The 22237-nt window shown below is 43.0% G+C and overlaps 1 protein-coding gene across 1 annotated transcript in view; it reads left to right on the top strand.

Moving 5' to 3' along the window:
• The window catches only part of SV2C (synaptic vesicle glycoprotein 2C), a 252207-nt gene that overhangs the window by 216847 nt on the left and 13123 nt on the right, over positions 1-22237 (top strand). Inside the window, exons 11-12 of the mRNA XM_007975799.3 lie at positions 1095-1298; positions 1754-1913. Coding sequence (XP_007973990.3) covers positions 1095-1298; positions 1754-1913 — 364 coding nt within the window. The remainder of the gene's footprint in view (positions 1-1094; positions 1299-1753; positions 1914-22237) is intronic.

Genomic DNA, 22237 nt, shown 5'->3' with positions numbered 1-22237 from the left:
AAGGAGCATTAGCATTTGCCCTGTTGCCAGACCTGCCTTCTTAGTGCTCAGACAAGAGTCAGCTCTGCCTAGCTCCAAAGAAGAACAGGGTCAGGTGTCTTTCTGTTTTTTGTTTTTTGAGCAATGCTATCTACCTGTCTTCTAACCCATTAAACCTCAGAAGACCAACATTTTGTCAGATCTTGATCAGCAAGGAAGATAGTTTCGATTCTCACAGCCTTTTAGCAGAAACCACCACCATCTGCAACTCTTGTTGGATGGTTTCAAATTCAAGAAAAGATTAGTAATGAATGCTTGTGACCTTCAGATGAGGCTGACTCTTGTTCCTCGGTAGATTCATGCACATAGACTTTAAATTATAAATTCAGCCTCAGGAAAGACTTGTTCCTTCTTGTGCCTTAGAGTCTCATAAAATGGCAACAATAGGCTGACTCTTGTACTTTTTTTTCCTTAGAGACAGGGTCTTGCTCTGTCATCCAGGCTGGAGTACAGTGGTGCAATCACAGCTCACTGCAGCCTCAAATAAAAAATTATTATTATTATTATTATTATTATTATTGTAGAGGTGGTGTCTCACTATGTTGTCCAAGCTAGTCTTGAACTCCTGCCTCAAGCAATCCTCCTGCCTCAGCCTCCCAAAGCACTGGGATTACAGGCGTGAGGTACCATACCCAGCCCATGCACATTTTGAAACAAATTGTTTTTATAAATTGTAGTGTGGACACTATTAGTACTATAGTGATAGTCTTTATATAACATGACAATTAGGACAAAGTAATATTGTAAAGGAGTAAGCAAGTAATATAATTAGCAATGGCCAACCATAGGAAACAAAAAGATAACTGGACCCCTTAATTTAATTTATTCCTTTATTCAACAAAGGTATCTCATCATTCAGCTACTTTATAATGTGAAGACCCAGACTAGATCCTATGCTTTGGCCAGAAGACACAAAAAGTCCAGCCAGCACAGGCCTGAAAGCCCTCAAGGAATTTACAATACTGTGATTCGTCTCTGAATTCTCAATAGGCTTTCTTATACTGGTGCATGCCTGATAAGAACTTAATGAATTCTCTTTGTTGTTGTTTCTACAGATTTTGAGCCATATAAATTCATTGACAGTGAATTTAAAAACTGCTCATTTTTTCACAACAAGACGGGATGTCAGATTACCTTTGATGATGACTATAGTGCCTACTGGATTTATTTTGTCAACTTTCTGGGGACATTGGCAGTATTGCCAGGGAACATCGTGTCTGCTCTGCTGATGGACAGAATTGGGCGCTTAACAATGCTAGGTAGGTACTCAGTTTCATGTCAAATGAAAGAGCTGCCCCTGCAATCCAGAGGGACCCTGTTTCCCCTTACTCCCATCTATTAGGGATTTGCATCCAATGAGGAGAAATCCCTTAGACCTCACATTAGGACTAAATTATAGTGAAAATTATGTCTAATTACATTTCATTTGAGTGGTTTCCATGAGTTAACAGACTGAAAAGCTAATTATGTGTAAAATGTGTATTTTCCCACTTAAGTAGCTGAGTAAAAGATGATATGCATTTCGTACTTTCTGTGTTGAGAGGCAGTTAGGGCCTTTCATTCAGGTGAACGCACCAGTTCTTGAGCTTTATGGAGCCCATCCTGCAGCTTCCACTTAGAATTCAGTTTTCTTGAGCAACCGCAAGGACCCAAGGGTTCTTGCTTTACTAAGATGACGGGAAACATTCCAGCCTTTTGTCTGCATTGTTGGCAGGTGGCTCTATGGTGCTTTCGGGCATCAGCTGTTTCTTCCTTTGGTTTGGCACCAGTGAATCCATGATGATAGGCATGCTGTGTCTGTACAATGGATTGACCATCTCGGCTTGGAACTCTCTTGACGTGGTCACTGTGGAACTGTACCCCACAGACCGGAGGTATGTTGAAATGGGCCTCTAGTAAGAGGCACTCTAAGCCCTGTAAGACCACTGAAAAATTATTTTAAAAGAACGCAAACTGGCTGGGCATGGTGGGTTACACCTGTAATTCCAGTACTTTGGGAGGCCAAGGCAGGTGGATCACCTGTGGTGAGGAGTTCGAGACCAGCCTGGCCAACATGGTGAAGCCTCGTCTCTACTAAAAATACAAAAATTAGCCAAGCGTGGTGCCAGGTGCCTGTAATCCCAGTTACTCAGGAGGCTGAGGCAGGAGAATCACTTGAACCCGGGAGGTGGAGGTTGTGGTGAGCCAAGATCATACCACTTTACTCCAGCCTGGGCAACAGAGTGAGACTCCATCCCAAAAAAAAAAAAAAAAAAAAAAAGACAAACTGTCACTTCCCCAGGAAAGTAAAAATCCAAAAATATCTGGCTTCACAAAGTTGTAGGTTCCACTCATATCTTTTAGAAAAGAAAATATAGGGGAATATATGTACTAGCAGGAATTAATAGGGCAATGAAGCCAGTGAAGGAATTTAAGTGTGTCCTTAACTTAGTTTGTAGGCTAACAATATGAGGAAGCTGTAATGAAGCAGTGAGGATTAGAATTTAATAGCCTATCTTGGCCCACATTTTAAGTGGCTAACCAGTCCTTAGAGGGTCGTTTCCTTAGGTTTGCAGATGTATCTGCATGAGCTCTGCATTAAGCAACCACAAAGAGGTCTCTAGAACATATCTCTTGACCTTCCTGGTTTGTTGGAGGAAAGCCCAACACATTTCTAGTTATAAAAAACAATTGTGCTGGGTGTGGTGGCTCATGCATGTAATCCCAGCACTTTGGGAGGCCAAGGCAGGCAGATCACCTGAGGTCTGGAGTTCGAGACCAGCCTGACCAAGTTGGTGAAAACCTGTCTCTACTAAAAATACAAAAAACTTAGCCAGGCATGGTGGCGGGTGCCTGTAATCCCAGCTACTCGGGAGGCTAAGACACGAGAATCGCTTGAACCTGGGAGGCGGAGGTTGCAGTGAGCCAAGTTCGTGCCACTGCACTCCAGCCTGGGCAACAAGAGCGAGAATCCGTCTCAAAAAAAAAAAAAAAAAAATTGCTCCCAATATGGAAACACAGAGACTCTGTGTCTCATGTCAGAAGAAAGGGCTAGGGCTTTGGGGCATAGCTTCAGCAGCTTGAATAGCTAAATTAAAATAAAAGAAGCTTTGCTTTACCATTTGACATGAGCTAAGACAAATGGCCTTTGCCTTCATGTACCACTCCTGTGCTCTGTTGCCAAAGACGTCCTCTGTGTCAGAGGGTGGAGTCAGTATTATCTGGACTTTGAAATGTAGGAGAGTTTTTTCCTAGAACTATGCCAAAACATTTGGGATATCAATTTGCAACTGATCTTGAGTGCTTCCTCTGGGCTCCTTCCCTTTTTTTACTGACCCCAAAGAGGTGCATTCTCTGTGTGGCCCGTCCTGACTCTGACTTATATTTCTTCTTCAACAACATCTATTACTGAGCTTGCAGAACCCTGTAGGCACCCTTCCATCCATCTCTCTGCAGAACATCTGACTCTCAACCCTGGATGTCTGCTTATCAAATATTCTAGTTCAGACCCTCAGTGACCCACCTATTAAATGTTTCGGCTCTGAAAGGAACCATACAATCCTTGTACGGCATCGCCTTCGTTCATTCAACAAATGTTAATTCTCTGTCTTTGTGAACGAGGTCCCGAGGTGGATGCCAGGGCTGGTGCTGCCAAAAGCAAGATTAAGACTCTGCAGCTTTCATTGAGCTTTCTTTCATCAACCTCTCATTCTGCAAACAGGGCTTAGATGTGGATTACACTATACATTTAAAATGAACCCCTCAATTGCTTGAGCCCAGGAGGTAGAGGCTGCAGTGAGCCATGATTGTGCCACTGCACTCCAGCCTGGGTAGCAGAGAGAACCTGTCTCAAACAATAAATAATAAAATAAAATAACCCCCTCAATGTTAAAGCAAGGCTAGGTTATAACCTCCTTCCTTTTTCTTGTATACTGTAAGAGTGTGATACTGTTTTAGGTGAATCAGCTGCTTATCCCTCTGTCATAAGGAATAGAAGGATGAATATTCACCTAGTACAGAAATTTGGCTTAAAAAAAAACCCTCATACATTGAAATTGGTCAGGTCCTTCTTGTGAGAAGCACAGACCTACCGTGTTTCTGTTGTCAGAAAGGTTAAATATCAATTGAAATAAAAACAAATTCAGGTCCTCCATGAAGCAGATGCCAGGATGGGATTAAACATGCAAAAATGTTATTAGAGGAAATGACTGTGTGAGAGAAGATGGAGAGGGAGGGAGTGAAGTATGGGAGAGCTGCAATGCAACTCTAAGCCTAAGTGAAGGAGGGAGGAAGGAGCATTTGGGTGGAACCTCCCAGACTATCCAGTAATCTAAGGAAGGTTTGGCAAGGCTGTTGGAGACCCAGGGGTCATGACAACATCAGCCTCAGGGGAGTCCTGTGTGACCCAGGAAGCAGCCTGCAGTAATAGTCCTGTCACGTCCAGTCATTGTCTGGGAGCAGCATGTGGGAAAACACCTCTGTGCACACCAGCACGATAACGCGAAGGTCTGCCGGGTGCATTCTCGCTGCGGTCATGCTGTTGCTGGCAGACATTCTCCAGCACTTAAGTAGATGTCATCAGATAATCACAGGAAGTCATTTCCTTTGGTGATCTAGAAGATGACTTGTGCTCCAGAGCAGCGTGGCCATGGCCATGGTAAATTCGCTAGTATGAGCTAATTAGTGGGTATCTGAACATGTTTCAGGCTAAAACCTCTTCCACCTTTTCCATGTTTCTCTGGGTTGCATTAGGAGGTCTCCACTGATCTCTAGCTTAGCTATTAGAGGAAAATCCCAACCGGTTTGTGTTGAGATACTCTATAGCCTCCTCTCCCCATGGAGGCAGGATAGAATACAAGAATACAGGAATAGGACATAAAAATTCTGGCTAGAGGCTGTGTTTTACTTCATTCTTTTGTGTTGCTCTAAGAAAGTACTTGAGACTAAGTAGTTTATAAAGAAGAGAAATTCATTTTCTCACAGTTCTGGAGACTGGCAAGTTCAAGATCAAGGCAGGTTTGGTGTCGGGTGAGAGTTACTCTCTCCTTCCAGATGTTGCTGAGTCCTTCAGAGGGGATGAACACTGTGTCCTCACATGGTGGATGGCAGAAGAGCAAGAAGGGCCAAACACTGTGTGAAGCCTCTTTTATAAGGGCCTTAATTCCATTCACCAGTGAGAAGCCATCATGACCTAATCACCTCCTAAAGGACCCCCTCTCTTAATACTGTTGCAATGGGGAATTAAGTTTCAGCTTGAATTTTGGAGGTGTGCAAACATTCAAACCATAGCAGAACTGTAATTTTCATCATAGAATGTTAGCACTGCCAACTTCCTGCCCAGTTTCTAGAATCTGGCCTTAAAGATCAGAATGGAACAATGAGTCCAGGCCCCTTTTGAGCCATCGAACGACCAACTCCTGCCAAAATGCCAGTCAAAATTATCTTTGGGCAACATAATTTAAGGTATATTCTAAGTGCTATGAAAGTTATAACACTTGCAAGCCATGTTTATCAACCACATTACAGACTTATACCTCTAATATTATACCTTTGATTTTACTAGGGATTTGTATTGGTTTGTTCTTGCATTCCTATAAAGAAATACCCAAGACTGGGCAATTTATAGGAAAAGAGGTTTAATTGGCTCATGGTTCTGCAGACTGTACAGGAAGCATAGGAAGCGTAGTGGCATCTGCTTCTGGGGAGGTCTCAGGAAGCCTCCAATCAGGCAGAATGTAAAGGAGGAGCAGGCACATCACTCGTAGAGAGCAGGAGCAAGAGAGCTTGAGGGGAGGTGCCACACACTTTCAAACGACTATATCTCACAGGAACTCACTCACCATTGCAAGGACAGTACCAAGGGCATAGTGCTAAACCGTTCATGAGAAATCTGCCCCCATAATTCAATCATCTCCCACCAGACCCCATCTCTGACATTGGGGATTACATTCCAACATGAGATTTGGGTGGGGCACACATTCAATCTCTATTAGGATTACATTTGCATCTACTATGAGAACACTAATGAGGACATTGTTCATTATAGGACACATCTTCTTCTACTCAGAGTCCACCATGAAGACTGAACATCTCAGGGTGGGTTCTAGGAATCATTTTGTATTCTTCCACCCACGCTTTGAGAAGCTGTTATGTGTCCTCACTTCATATGATAAAAATTGTGTAATGCTTCACATTTCCTTCTCTGTTGTGCAATCAGGAAGCAGAGAGCCTGTGCCTCTGCTAAATCTGCATGATCCGGATACTTGTTGCACTCTTCCTTATCTTGATTTGCCCCCTCTTATGCCCATTTTATTAATATTGTGTCTTTTATAAGTTATCCTACCTAGATCCTTTGCTAAAGAGGCAGGAAATTTTGGAATTAAACCTAGATGTACTTATTGAATAGCACTTTTCTGTGCCAAAAAAAATGAAACAACCATTTTTCCATTCTGTAAATGCCATCAACGTTCTCCCTTCTTCAAAACCTCAGTATCAAAAATGAGCATAACAATTGCAATCATAAACAGATGCATGGTGACATTCTAGCTTTTTCCCCAGATTAAAGAGCACTTGCACAATGATTGGGACATGATGATTTAAGGGGCATAAAAAGAGGTGGAAGGAGGATGGAACATTCCAACCCTCTGGACATATGGTTGGTTTTTCTGGAAACCAGCCCAATCCAGAAGCTACCTAGGATCCCCTCAGCCAAGAGTCATCTCATTCCCCTACAAAAGACACTCTTTTGGTGGAGTAGGGGGAAGGATGGGGTCTCCCTCTGTTGCCCAGAGCTACAATCTGTCACCAGAGCTGGAATGCAGTGACTCAATCATAGCTCACTACAGCCTCATACTCCTGGGCTCAAGCAATCCTCCCACATCAGCTTCCAAAGTAGCTGGGACTACAGATGTGCACCACCATGCCAGGCTAATTTTTTTTTAATTTTTTTATTTTAAGAGATGGAGTCTTACTGTGTTGCCCAGGCTGGTTTCAAATTCCTGGCCTCAAGCAATTCTTCTGCCTCAGCCTCTGGAGTAGCTGGTATTATAGGTATGACCCCTTGTGCCAGGCTCCAAACGACACTCTTATCCAAGGGTTTTAGGAGCTCTATGCTGGGAACTGGGGATGAAGACCAAATATTTATTCTTTACTTACAATATACATTTAAGGCTGGAGATTATTACTAAAGTGCAATTTATTATTCAGTGGATTTAGCTATGCAAAAGATGGGAAACTGTACCCCTGGACAGCAAATCAAAAAAAAATCTACATTCCCTAAAACCTTAGCTGCTAGTTATAAGCATGACTTCAAAACCAGAAGCTATCAGGGAGAAGGTTAAAATAATTCTCTGGGTAAAACAAAATGTAAATTCTATATAGCAAAAAATATGATAGGCACATATAAATGATAAATTGAGGGCAGGAGGGAGTTGAAACATAAATGAATTAATAACCTGAATATATAAATTGGAAATTCATAAAGAAATGTCAGCAAACACTTAGCATATAAAAATGCTCAGCTTCACTAACAGTAAAAATTAATTACAAATTAAAGCAATGATGACATTTAGCTTTCTCCTATTATTCAGAGAAGCCAATATTTAAAAGATAGATAAGATCCATTGTTCTCTGGGGCAAGTGAGGGGTTACTGCTGAGTCTGTTGTGGGAATTCTAAAAACAGGTACCACATTTATAGAGGGGGATCTACAGTCTTAAGTATTTTTTTCCCAATAGGTATAAACTATTGATTCCTCTGGTTGCTTTTCAGATTTTTTCTTTGCCTGGGATGGATTTATTTGGGTTTACTATGTTTGGGGTTTGCTCAGCTTCTTGAATCTGTAGGTTTATAGTTTTTGCCAAATTTATGAGGTTTTCAGCCATTATTTATTTTGTCAAAAGACAATATTACAACAAATTTAGTGTAAAGATCTAGTTGACTTTTATCTGCTATTTTAGAAGCAGGCAATACCTCACTCTATAAAATGGGATGAGTGCTCTAATGAGCTGAGCAGAGAAAGTTGGCTTCATAGGCAGAAAAGGGCTAAAGAGAGCAGATACAGAGAACAAAAAGCAGATAGTCCCAAAGTCCCTTTCTGTAAAGGGCTAAAACAGAGGAGACTTCCTTATTATGCTCATTCGGGTTGACTGGAATCAACTGTTTTTTTGAAAACTGGCTCTTTTCAAAGTTCAATTTGATTAGGTGTCACTTAGCACAAGTGACTCCATTCTGCTTAGTTCTGGTCTGCAGTGGCCTAGGGCAGGAGACTAGCCCAAAACAATGACCTCCCATAAACTTTAACTATCTGAATACTTTTTCAGTGCTGCCCTTTTTCTCTTCTGCCTGAACTCCAGTAACATAAATATTAGATCTTTTGTTATCGTTCCACAGGTCCCTGATTTAGTCTGTTTTCTCTGTTCTTCACTTTAGATGGTTTCCATTGTTCTGTCTTCCAGTTCACTGGTTCTTTCCTCTGTCTCCTCCATTCTGCTGTTGAGCCCAACCACTAAGCTTTTTATTTTGGTTATCATATTTCTCAGTTCTAAAAGTTTCGTTTAGTTCTTCTTTATTTCTTCTTCTTTGCTAGAGCTTTCTATTTTTTCTATTTTTTTCGTGATGCTTTCTAAATTTCATGTGTTTCAAGTGTGTTCATAGTTGCTCATTGAAGCCTTTTTATGGCTGCTTTAAAATATTCATCAGATAATTCTAACATCTCTCTCGTATCAGTGTTGCCATCTATTGATTGTCTTTTTTCATTTTGTTTGAAATCTTCCTGTTTATTTGTATGACAAGTGATTTCTGATTGGAAGCAGTCATTTTCATATTATATTATGAGAATTTGGATCTTATTTAAGCCTTTTACTTGAGTTGGCTTTCTCTGACTCCTCTCTGGCAAGAGAAGGGGAGGCATTGCCTTATTATTACCAAGTGGAGATAGAAGTCCAGGTACTCCACTTAAACTCCAATGACATCCAAGAGTGGGCATTCTCATTACTGCTGGGAGGGTTGGGAGTCTATACTCCCTTCCTGGTCATGGATACCATGGGAGGGAGGGAAGGAGGAGCTCATTACCACCCAGCAGAGATGAAAGTCCCAGGTCCTTACTTACCCTTCTCTGATACCACCCCAATGGTAGTGTTCACAGGTCTTGTTAGGTTCACGAGGGTGGAAGTCTAGGCTACCACCAGACCTTTGCTGATGTAGCTGGCAGTTGAGCTACAATTTTTTCCTGGTGTTTGGTCTGAGGAGAGAGGTTATTATCTAAAAGTTTTCTATCTTGCTAGACTGCCCTTTTCCTGGTCCTTGGGCTAGAGAGAGCAGGCTTTGGTTGGGGCTTTTCTTTGTCTGTGCCTATTGGCATTTCTGGGTTGCCAACTTGTTCAGTTCCAAGTCTGAAATCTATGGAGCAGAAAGCAAACACAGGGAACTCCCCATCCCCAAGCTCCCTAGTAGTGCTGCCGTTTTTCTCTTTCAGTCTTGTTCTGTTTGTTTTATATATAATGTTCAGGATATTTTGTTGCACTTATCAAGAAGAATAAGAAAAGTATATCTATTCCATCTCAATGTGAATTTTAATACCGTTCATTTATTTACTCAGCAACTATTTTTTTGAGCACCTATGATACAACCATGAGTAAATCAGTTGTGGTCTTTATTCTCATAAGCACAAGTAAACTTCAGTTATAATATAGTGTGGTCAGGGTTATTATGTGGGAAGTGCATGATGCTCAGAGCACCAGAGAGGGTTTCTTGAAAGAAGTAACATTTAATTGAGAACTGGTAGGTGATAGCCAGTCAAAAAGATGGAAAGAACATTTCAGTTAGAGCAAATACCAGCTAACAAGCTCTGGAAGTAAAAGAGTTACTCAAAGAACAAGTCATGAAGACTCTTTCACATTGCCTTATTGTATGGGGATGGGGAAATTTTGAACTTTGTGAGAAGGACAAGATCATTCTTAGCCTTTAGAGAGCTCCCTCTAATGGCCAGAAAGAAGGCAGGGAGGCTGGTTAAGACACTTAAGATGGTGCTGTGGACTAGAAGAATGTAGGTTGGAAAGGGGAGAAGTCAACACACAACATGTTCACAGATATTTATGGATAGATTCAACAAAGCTTGGTGCTTGATTAGAAGTTAGGGGGAAGAAAAGAGGTTGTCAAAGATGATTCCAGTTTCTGCATGTGCAGTTGAGTGAATGCAGATGCCCTTGTTTATGTTTTTTAATTTTAAAAACCACCTGCAGTAGCATGATGGCATTTTGAGGCTGGGACACAGGAGGGACAGTGGGTCTGGGCTGTGGTCAAGAAGGTAATAAGTTCCATTTTGGACATGTTGAGTTTTTACATCAACCTGGGGCTGTCCGATCAGCATTTGAATATTTTTGCTTGGATGCCAGAAAGATACCTGAGCTGGGGATAGAGAGGTCATTCACTAATTCATTCAAAAAAATGTTTATGGAATATTATCATGTGCCAGGAACTATTCTAGTCATCGGGAGACAGCAGTGAACAAAACAGACAAAGTTTTGCCTTGATCGAACTTATATTCTTTTTTTGTTTGTTTGTTTTTTATTTTTTGTATTTCGTTTTTATGACAGAGTTTCACTCTTGTTGCCCAGGCTGGAGTGCAATGGTGAGATCTCAGCTCACCACAGCCTCTGCTTCCCTGGTTCAAGTGATTCTCCCGCCTCAGCCTCCCAAGTAGCTGGGCTTACAGGCATGCACCACCATGCCCAGCTAATTGTGTATTTTTTTTTAGTAGAGACAGGGTTTCTCCATGTTGGTCAGGCTGGTCTCAAACTCCTGACCTCAGATAATCCTCCCACCTCAGCCTCCCAAAGTGCTGGGATTACAGGTGTGAGCCACCATTCCCAGCCAATAGAGCTTATATTCTATAATAGTTTGGGGAAGACAGTCAATAAACAGATAAGTAAAGTAGATGTAGTATATTAAATGGTGTTAAGTGCTATAGAGAAAAATAAAGCTGCATGGGGCATAGAGAATGCTGGGGTAAGGAGAGTTACAATTGAAATAGAATGGTCTAGGGGGATGTGACTGTAAAGGTAACACTTGAGCAAAGACCCAGGCAGATATCTGGGGAGAGTGCATTCACAGCAGAGGCAACAGCAGGTGCAAAGGTCCTGAGGCGGGAGTGTGAGAGACCAGTTGGAAGAGAGGCAAAGCTTGTCTGGCTGGAGCAGAATGACCAAGGTGGAGGGTAAGAAGCCATGGGGTCACAGTGGACACTAAAAGGGCTTTGGTCTTCTTGCTGAGTAAAATGAAATCCAATGGAGGGTTTGGGGCAGATGAGTGACATGAACTGACTTATGAAGGCCACTGCAAGAATTGTAGCAAGAGATAAGGGTGCCAACGGAGGTGGTGCGAAAGTGGTTAGATTCTGAAAATATGTCTGAGAGAGGCCTGGAATAGTTCAAGTCAAAGGAAACAGAAAACAAAGTCCTCCATAGACATAACATGTCTGAGAGGCAAGAGTTGGGGTCTGGGGGTAAATCCATCAAGGTAAGAAAACCCAGAGGTAACAGATCTGGACTAAGAAATAACAGACACCAGAGTTAGGATACCAGGCCAGGAGACAAGAGTTCAGTGAGCTAGAAACTCAGGCTGGCAGAGTGGGATACAAAAAAAACTAGCCTGGAAGCAAGTGGTCAAAGTAATAAAGAGATGTCTTGATCTTCAAAAATGGTGTGTGACATTGAGAGAAGGCTTTGCAAGTTAGACTTCCCTGTAAACTCTGTGCTTAGGACAGTAGAGCAGTAATCGTTTGCAGCTGGTTCTCAATAACATTCATTTGACTGACTTGCCCGGGGCTAGAACTCGCCTCAGGTAGAGGCAAGATGTCAGAACTGTCTGCAGTGGAAGTTGAAGGCACCTCTCTGCTCATGCACTCACCTGGGCCAATCACCTCTATCTTGATCCTAAACCTTCTTCCCAACTCTGTAGTAGTAGCTTGAGATTCTTGCCAAGGCCAACTTCCCAGTGCTCTGGTACATCTGCCACAATGATTGAGATGCAGTGGTCGATGCAGTACCCTTCCCTGCAAGGCTCTTAATTCTTAGACGTGGCCTTGAAGGAGCGAGGAATACTTGTGCTTCTGCAGGGATGAGTGAGGTGAAGTGGGAGGATGGAAGAGCAAATGTTGCAGTCAGGAATTTGTCCCTGATTGTGAGGCTGGAAAGACAAGATTGCTTTGAGAAGTATTATGAGGAAAGAAATGAAGAGCAGGGCAAAAGATAGACCATTGAAGTTTGAGCCATTATTGAATATATAAGTCATTGTATAGTCTTTTGACAATTTCTACGTCAGCCCCTCACCTGTGTCAAAGATAAGTAGAGAGTCTATTATATTTAATGTAGATCACAGGCAACTGATGGGGCGTGAGATTCTTCTAACAGACATGAAATATGAATGTGACATGAGCCAGACATAGAACGGATTTTCTAGCTTGCCATAAATCTGAAAGGAAGCCCCAACTATCTAACATATTGGTGTGGGGGAGCTTCCTTTTCCCTCATTTCTCCGTCCCCAGTCCCTGCCACCAGCAAAATTACTTTCAACCCTCTTTGTGGTAGAACTGAGAACACCAACAGAAGATGCATTTCATTTTTTGGGTTTAGTCTGTGCTGATGAGCTTCCCTCAATGCCCTAACTAAGTCAATTTTCCCTCATCTTTTGAAATTTTCAAAAGGAAAGTATATGTAATGACAGGTTGAAATGGATTTTTTTTTCCATCCATCATGGTCCCTATTTTTCTCTCCCTCCTTTGTGAAAGTTGTAAACCTCTCAAAAGTCACAAATGTAGCTCACGCGGTGTAGGCCTTGTTGTAGCTCATTCCGGTTCTAGGTTTTGGCCTTCATGTTTTTCTGCGTCCAGGTGTTGACTTTCTCCTGCCACCATGTGGCTGTGGCCAAGTCCCCTGCTCACACCTCCTGTGTGCTTATGGCTCAGGGGCCACTTTTTGTTTTTTGTTTTTTGTTTTTTTTTTGAGACAGGGTCTCACTCTGTCACCCAGGCTGGACTACAAAGACACAATCTCCACTCACTGCAACCTCTACTTCCCAGATTCAAGTGATTCTCATGTCTCAGCCTCCCGAGTAGCTGGGATTACAGGCGCCCACCACCACGCCCAGCTAATTTTTGTTTTTTTAGTAGAGACAGGGTTTCACCATGGTGGCCAGGCCGGTCTCGTACTCCTGACCTCAAGTGATCTGCAGGCCTCGGCCTCCCAAGTTGCTGGGATTGCAGACGTGAGCCAACGTGCCCGGCCATCAGGGCATTTTTACCCCTCCTCCATGGAGCTCGGGGCCAGGAGCGCACACCTTGTGAGATACAGCCCAAGCTCTCAGGGCCATCCTCCAGCTCTGCACAGACTCCCAGAGCCAGGCAAGACTGTCTCCTGGTGTCCTTTGGCCACATGTTCCTGCCTTTCTCTGCCTACCTACTTCGTTTTTCTTTCCCACTTATGCATGCACAGTTTCAGACATGACCTCAGAAAGAATTTGAGGATCTGATTGTTCACACCTGCCAATCCCTGAGAGTCCTGGGCAGCTGCTGCCTTCACCCAGTGCAGTGGGATTGGTCTCTTCCTTGATGAGCTAAAATCAAAACATTTTCCAAGAATTAAGCGACCCAAGCCCTTCCCTTAGGACTGTCCTTGTTTTGATAGAGTTCTCTTGTTTCCTCCCCATTCTTCAGTCCCGAAGGTCTGTCATCTTGGATCGCTTACTGACTGGCTGTGTGACCTCAGGGAGACCACTCGGCATAACTGGGACTGGATTATTTGAGATTTAAATGAGGAGAATGAAATAAATAGTATCTCACGGCCTTTCTAGCTCTAGAATTCTCTTCACTATCATCATCTGGTATTCTATAATGGCAGTTTCATTCATTCTTTCTTGAATACATTCTACATCTAATATAAAGATGAATATCTCACTTATTTGTGAAGGTTTTGGTACAGGGAATCTTTCAACTATCGCAACTAACCAACCTATGTAATCCACTCCATCCCTGGCCCTTTGCTCTGCTTGACTTTTCTTTATACGCCTTATCATTATATTATGTGTGTTTATGCTTTGGCTATCCAGCAAACATCAGATTCTTTTTGTCTCTGGTAGTTAGAAGTAGAGAGTGAGGGGGTGGGGAATACATGCTTCCTGCTCCCACAACCTTGCCACCAGGCAATATATTATAATGGAAGCAAATCCTGCCAAATGTACAGGCACAAAAACAGTCATAAATTCTGTTTTTGAGTTCCAAGGAAGTCCATCTCGCTGTCCTTGGGTACTGAGCAAGCCCTCGCATGAAAGGGCCATGTGCTGATATGCTGACAGCAGAGCCACCAGACTTGTGAGCCAGCCAAACAAGGGAATCCCCCTTTAATTGAGGGGTGCAGGATAAGGGGGCTCTAGAATCTGGAGTCTAGACCAGGAGTACCATTTCACCAACTTGAGGGTGCGGGGCTTGGAGGACGCTTGTATGTTCATTAGGCTAAGGGCAGAACATTCTTTCCAGTCGTTGCTTATACAGAACAGCACTCACATCACCAGTGAAAAAATCGTCTCCATTGTTATTAACAAACCTTCTCATGCAGATTTATAAAATGATCTTTAAAGCATTAAGTAACCATCACTGGCCTGTTGATTCTTGATTCATGTGCTTTAAATTATATAGGTATGCGGCCGGGCGCGATGGCTCACGCCTATAATCTCAACACTTTGGGAGGCTGAGGCAGGCGGATCATGAGGTCAGGAGATCAAGATCATCCTGGCTAACACGGTGAAATCGTGTCTCTACTGAAAATACGAAAAATTAGCCGGGCGTGGTGGCAGGTGCCTGTAGTCCCAGCTACTTGGGAGGCTGAGGCAGGAGAATGGTGTGAACCCAGGAGGCGGAGCTTGCAGTGAGCCAAGATCGCACCACTGCACTGCAGCCTGGGTGACAGAGCGAGACTCTGTCTCAAAAAATAAATAAATAAATGAATAAAAAATAAATAAATAAATAAATTATATGGGTATGCATTAGAGATAATTTCTCTATCATATTGTTTATACTGAAGTACTTAAAGCAAATTATCACCCAGACCTTATGATGAGAGGATGTTAGGTTGCATGTTTACTTGTTTAGCTCACTAGAATGTTAGCTCCTTGAGGGCAGGACATTGTCTTCCTTATTTACTGCCGTAACTCTTGGTGAATGAATGAATGAATGAAATATGCATTTGACAATGAAATATGCAATGACAATAATTTGGGCCAGGCATAGCGGCTCACGCCTATAATCCCAGCACTTTGGGAGGCTGAGGTGGGTGGATCACGAGGTCAAGAGATAGAGACCATCCTGACTAACACGGTGAAACTCTGTCTCTAGTAAATATACAAAAAAATTAGCCGGGCGTGGTGGCAGGCACTTGTAGTCCCAGCTACTTGGGAGGCTGAGGCAGGAGAATAGCACGAACCCGGGAGGCGGAGCTTATAGTGAGCTGAGATTGCGCCACTGCACTCCAGCCTGGGCAACACAGTGAGACTCTGTCTCAAAAAAGAGGAGAGGGGAGGGGAGGGGAGGAGAGGAGAGGGGAGGGGAGGGGAGGGGAAGGGAGCGGAGGGGAGGGGAGGGGAGGGGAGGGGAGGGGAGAGGAGAGGAGAGGCGAGGAGAGGGCTATGGATGGTAGTTTTCCTCCCGGTATGGGGTCCAGCCTTCCCACTCTCCAGTATGAGAATTTAGAGCAGTATAACGGAGGGAGCACTGGTCTTCAGTCCTCTCTCTCCTGTCCTTTGGGTCCCTCTCCACTTCTTCCATCACAGCCTGAGTCCTCCTGATCCTTCAGCTGTCAGCTCCCCGTTCCTCATAAAGCATTGCCTATCAGAGATCCACCTCCTCTCCCTCTACTTCATCAACAGAGTGGAGGAAAGCACTGATCTAGGAGTCACTGAATTCAGGTGCAGTCACTGCCAGAAAAATAGCTGGATAATTTGGAAAAGCTCTTTCACCCTTCTGAGCCTTGGTTTCCTCATCTGTGCAGTGGAGGGTAGGTCGGGCACTATGCTGGAAATTTTAAATGATCTCAACTTACTTAATTCTCATCCCAATCCTATAAGAGTAGGTATTCTTACCGCATGTTCAGGTGTGGAAAATGCGGCACAGAGAGGGGAAGTAACTTGTCCTGGATCACTTAGCCTCAAACCCAGATGTCTGACTCAGTGGTGCTGCTCCCAGCACAGACATGTCTACCTTCCCTCCCAGTAGGTGTGGGAATCTATTTTCAAGCAGCTCACCTGGCCATTGGGATGCACAGCCATGTTCATGACCTTGGCCATAGATGAACTCCAAGGGGTGCTCATTCATTCTATCATTATTTACCCTGGCGCAGGCCCTCACTCTCTAGCTAGGTTAATCAGATAAACAAGACATAAAGACTCCCATTATTACCTTCCCAGAATATCTGATTTCAACAGGAATAAGCAGTAGAAAGCCCCTTGATGGTGATGGAGATGGGAGGGAGACAAAGGGCTACTTGGGGCCCAAGGATTTCTCTCAGCCCACAACTTGTAGGTGAGTCCTTCTCCACTTGGATGTAAGGAAGGCCCTGCTCGAAGGGGTGCAGGATGCCATCTTGCCCTCATTAAGGAGCATAACCAGGCACACGAATGCGTGCGCGCACGCGCACACACACACATATACACAATACATACTAGGGTAAGATAGATTTTTCTTTTTCTTTGAAGATTAGAAAACAATTGAATTCAGTATTTTCTGACTTAAGACTACGAAATTCATTTTTTTCCCTCTGGAAAAAAAGCAATATGATAGTCTGGCATCAAAAAAACAAATATGACCCAACTAATTTCCATTAAAATGTCTATTACAAAAGTCTACTTCCAACATATTTGGAAGATCTCAGGAAATTTGTTAGCTCGGCCTTTCATTTAATAAGTATCATAGACATCTGTTCCGGTCCTGAGAAGAGGTGGTGCTGAGTGACTACAAAGGCTATCTGGCTGCACTCCCCCAGAGGTGACCTGGACCTAAACAAGGCTAATTCTGGACAAGGAGATGGGCAAGATTGGTATAAACCAGCCCTTGGAGGGGAGTGGGAAGGGTAGCGTGGAGGCAATCAAGTTGAGGCAACTGAGTAAGAGTTGGAAGAGAAGGAAACAATTCAGGTTAGGTGAGAAACTGCCTCTGGTGAAATGAATTAAGCTCTGTGCTATGAGAAGCAGAGTAAACAGGGGAGTTTAATAAGAGCCTAAGCAGGAAGGGAGAAGAAAAAAGGGATGGGAGGCCTTTGGGTTGGATCCCTCTCTCTCTCCTCTCCAGTGTGCACAACTTACTTTGCTGGCCTCAGTATCCCCTGCATCGCATCATAAACACTTTCCCTTGGATGTTTTATGTTGCTTGATATTCCCTAATGAACACACACAAATGAAGCAAGTCGTATATGTGAAGGTGTTAATTGCAGTATCATTTATGTTACCTCAAATTTGGAAAGCTCCCATTAGCCAATGGCATGTTTACAAGAATAATGGTTCCATGCTAAATAAATCATTTCATTTTAAACAAAACATCCACATGAGAAAACAGTAATATGAATGGGGAAAAAAAGCAGAAAGCAAAATTGTCTAAATCCTCTGATTTCCTGTGATTTATATGATTGGAAGTACACTAAAGGGAATTCAGAAATGAAAACCATTTGCGAGAAAGGTGGAGTAGATGTTTTGCTTTTATCATTTCCTTTGTATATGAAACCCACATCAATTCAAAGAATGCAGACATCCCTGGGAAGACAGCAGGATTCTCAACCCTGGATACACATTCATGTCACATGGAGGTTCTAAAAAATACTAATGCTTGGGCCCCAGTAGAGCAATAAATTCAGAATCTCTGTGCATGTGGCCCTAGGCATCAGTATTGAACACATCGCTATGGTTTGAAAGCTCCTCCAGGTGATTCTTATGCACCCAGGCTTAAGCACCATTAGGTGAGGGCATGGTTATATGTGTCCATGCACTTTGGTTCGATCAGATTGCTATCCTAATCCTAGGTTGAAAACAACTGCTTGGGAGTAGGAAATTTATGTAGGGGCTGGTGGGATGTAAGCCATTTAGCCCTCAAGAAGCCTTTAGGGGTGTGTCTAAGGCAAACCTGAGTGGGTACCATGAGGGAAGTTAGGGAGATGTGAGAGTACTGGGAGAGACAGAGAACACCCCATCCACATGCCATCCTACTCCTGGCAAGCTCCTACTATTCCTTTAAGCCCAATCCGAGTCCTGTCCACTCACCCTGAGCAGTTTTCCTTCAACTGCCACTACCCTCAGCTCGATATCACTTTCTATTCTCCTGCCCCCATAATACTTTGTGGGTATCTTTAACATTGCACTTAGCACGTATGTTACCGTGATCTCGTGTCACCCATCTTAGTGCAAATGGAGGTTTCATCTTATTAATTTTGGGGTCTCTGGAGCTTAGTGCAGTGTTTGACACTTCGCAGATATTTAAGGAATGATTATATGAATATGAAAAAATGCAGAGAAGAATATGTAAATTAGGAGTGTATTAAGGACAAATCTGCTTATTAGACAAATGTTTAAGGGTTTCTTGTACTCTTAGCATTGTGGTATGATAGCTTAGATGGAGTCAGTGTTACAAAAGTTCTTTTTTAGGATAACCTGATGACCTAGCCATCATTTTTAATATTTTTTCTCTAAGATAAATGAAATTCATTGTGTATTTCAAATAACCAACTTCCAGATGAATCTTCAGATCGCAATGTCCTCTTGATTTAAGGACTGCCTGTACTTTTCAAAATGTCCCATGCTGAGTCTTGAGTATCCCTCTTGTAACTTCTACCAATTATTTAACTGAGTTGTCCAGAAAAAGCTTATTTCCAAAAATTTAGACTAGACAAAAAGAACCACCCCACACACACACTTTTACCCTATAACAGGTACATTTTCCCGCCATTCTCCTGCCTCAGCCTCCCGAGTAACTGGGACTACAGACGCCCGCCACCTCGCCCGGCTAGTTTTTTGTAATTTTTAGTAAAGACGGGGTTTCACCGTGTTAGCCAGAATGGTCTCGGTCTCCTGCCCTCGTGATCCACCCCTCTTGGCCTCCCAAAGTGCTGGGATTACAGGCTTGAGCCACCGCGCCCACCCATAAAAGGTGAATTCTATGAGCTAAGTCTGGATCTACACCATTTCAGTCCTTTTCAAAATGTACACTTAGGCTAGGTGCTGTGGCTCATGCCTGTAATCCCAACACTTTGGGAGGCTAAGGTGGGAGAATCACTTGAACCTAGGAGTTGGAAACCAACCTGGGAAACATATTGGGTACCCCATCTCTACAAAAAATGAAAAAACTATTTGAGCTTGCTGGCACACACCTGTGGTCCTAGCTACTCAGGAGGCTGAGGAGGGAGGATCGCTTGGGGAAGGTCAAGGCTGCAGTGAGCTATGATTGCACCACTGCACTCCAGCCTGGGCAATAGAGCAAGGCCCTGTCTCAAAAATGTGGCACTTAATTGTTCTTTTCTAATAATCTCATCAGTTGGTGGGGTAGATATTCAGCCAGTGTTTAAACAATGGCTAATAGTCACATGGTGCCGACCACATGCCAGGCACTGCCCTAAGTGCCACCATTTTTCAATATCCTTTTCTTCTTCCTAGGAGCCTCAAAAAAAAAAAAAAAAAAAAAAAATCTGGCCCTGCATTAAAGACAGAAAAATCCACAAAGATGCTGGATGTGATGACAAAAATTATCCTCATTTTATCCAGAATGGAGCCAGTAGTTTTCTTTTCCCCACCACCAATTAAAACATAAAATGGGTCAGATGCAGTGGCTCACACCTGTAATCCCAGCACTTTAGGAGGCCAAGGAGGGCAGATCATGAGGTCAGGAGTTCGAGACCAGCCTGGCCAACATGGTGAAACCCCGTCTCTACTAAAAACACAAAAATTAGCCAGGCATGGTGGTGTGCACCCGTAATCCCAGCTACCTGGGAGGCTGAGGCAGGAGAATCATTTGAACCTGGGAGGCAGTGAGCCAAGATCATGCCACTGCACGCCAGCCTGGGCAATAGCGTGAGACTCCATCTCAAAAAGAAAGAAAGAAAAAAACAGCATGAAACAATATAAATAAACTAGTACACAATAAATCATGAAGGCCCCAGAGAAGGAGCCACTGTCCAGCTGCAGAGGTGGCCACATCCCCATCAGCTGAGTCTAAGTGCTGCTGCAAACCAGTTCTATATACCAGCACATGTGTCTCAGACCAAGGAAGTTTATGATGCAGGGAGGAGAGCCACCTTAATGGAATAAGCAACAAGGCAGCTGCAGTCACAGGGTACTTTTAGGGGAAATAATTTATATTTTAAAATTTTAAATAAGTAGATTGAGTACAAATTGAGAGCAAAGGCTTCTGGCTGAAGAGATGAAGAGCAAAGGATGGAGCAATAGAATGACACTAGATCATTTCATTCTTTCCCTTCAGTGCTTGTTGTTTAAGAGAAGGCATGAAAACATATTTGATCTGAAAAATAGTGCATTAGCTCATTCTACAGCTGAGAAGTCAGCAAGTCTGGGTTCTGCAAGCTCTGAGCTCCCCACCCTCAAAGGACTTTATGAGCACAAGGTGACTCTTACTTTGGGTGTCTGCAGAAGCAATACTGTTTCCTTTAAGTAAGAACAGAAAGTAAATGAACTAAAAGCCTGTTTATTTTATAAACAGATAACCCCAAGGGAGAGTCACTTTGTGAATTGTTTTCTAATATAGCTGTGTTTCTGTTGCATTGAAAAATCATGCCCAGCTGGGTGTGGTGGCTCACGCCTGTAATCCCAGTCCTTTGGGAGGCTGAAACAGGCAGATTACTTGGGCTCAGGAGTTCGAGAACAGCCTGGGCAACATGGTGAAACTCCCATCCCTACAAAAAATTGCCCGGGTGTGGCAGTGCAAGCTTTTAGTCCCAGCTACCTAGAGGCTGAGGTGGGAAAATCACCTAAGCCCAGGAAGTCGAGGCTGCAGTGAGCCATGATTGTGCCACTGCACTCCAGCCTGGGTGACAGAGCAAGACTCCGTCTCAGAAAAAAAAAAAGAAAGAAAGAAAGAAAAAAAAAGAAAAATTACACCCTTCAGCTGCAAATATTTGAAAGAAGAATTTACTTTTCCAAGGAGAGGGTAGTCACGTTTTCTTGAATGCCGACATTAATGTACGGAGGCTGTGTGCTTTGCATCCACACCAGATTTTCATCTAAAGAGCTGCCTTTGCTTGGTAATGAAAACGGAGGTTCTTAAAAAGTAAGGAGTTGATCGTCTTTTTCAAAACCCTCAAATACCAGATGCTCCTAACGCATCTGCCTTTAGTCTGCCCAGGAATCTCGGAAGTCATCCATTCCTCGAGTACAGTTTCAGTGATACAAGGAGATAGCTGCCCACATTTTATACCCTATTCTGAGTTATACCAGAGGTTCGTCACTTGGGACAATATGGTTATTTTAACCTAGATGTAAATCCTATCTGGGTCATTCTGCAGTTTCAGCATTGAAGCATTGAGAGACTTCTTCATGACAGAAAAATGGTTTCCTTTTTCTTATCAGCAACATACACACAGGCCATTTTCCCCAGAAGAATACAGCTTATCTTACTGCTACAAAATGTATCTGGTCATTTATGACACTAGAATCTAGAAACTAAAATGTTAGTTTAATGAAGTGAAAAGCCGGGCATGGTGGCTCATACCTGTAATCCCAGCACTTTGGGAGGCTGAGGTGGGAGGATTGCTTAAGCCCAAGAGTTCAACACCAGCCTGGGCAACATAGCAAGAGCCTTGTCTTCTTCTTTTTTTTTTTTTTTTTTTTTTTTTTTTTTTTTGAGTGAAAGAAGTTAGTCTTTAAAAAGCTACCTACTGTGAGGTTTCAACTTTATGACATTCTGGAAAAGGCAAAACTATGGAAACAGTAAAAAGGTCGGTGATTGTTCAGGGTTGGGGGAGAGAGGAATGAATAGATGGAGCATAGGACTTCTGGGGCAGTAAAGCTATTCTACATGATACTGTAATAATGGATACATGCATTATACCTGTGTCAAAACCCACAGAATGTACAACACCAAGAGTGAGCCCTAATGTAAATTGAACTTTGGCTGATAACAACGTATCAATATTGGCTCAGCAGTTGTAACAAATGTACCATACCAAAGCAAGAAGTTAATA

This window comes from Chlorocebus sabaeus, chromosome 4 (genome assembly GCF_047675955.1).
Source record: "Chlorocebus sabaeus isolate Y175 chromosome 4, mChlSab1.0.hap1, whole genome shotgun sequence".
NCBI classification, from domain to species: domain Eukaryota; kingdom Metazoa; phylum Chordata; class Mammalia; order Primates; family Cercopithecidae; genus Chlorocebus; species Chlorocebus sabaeus.
This window is presented reverse-complemented; position numbering and strand designations above follow the sequence as displayed.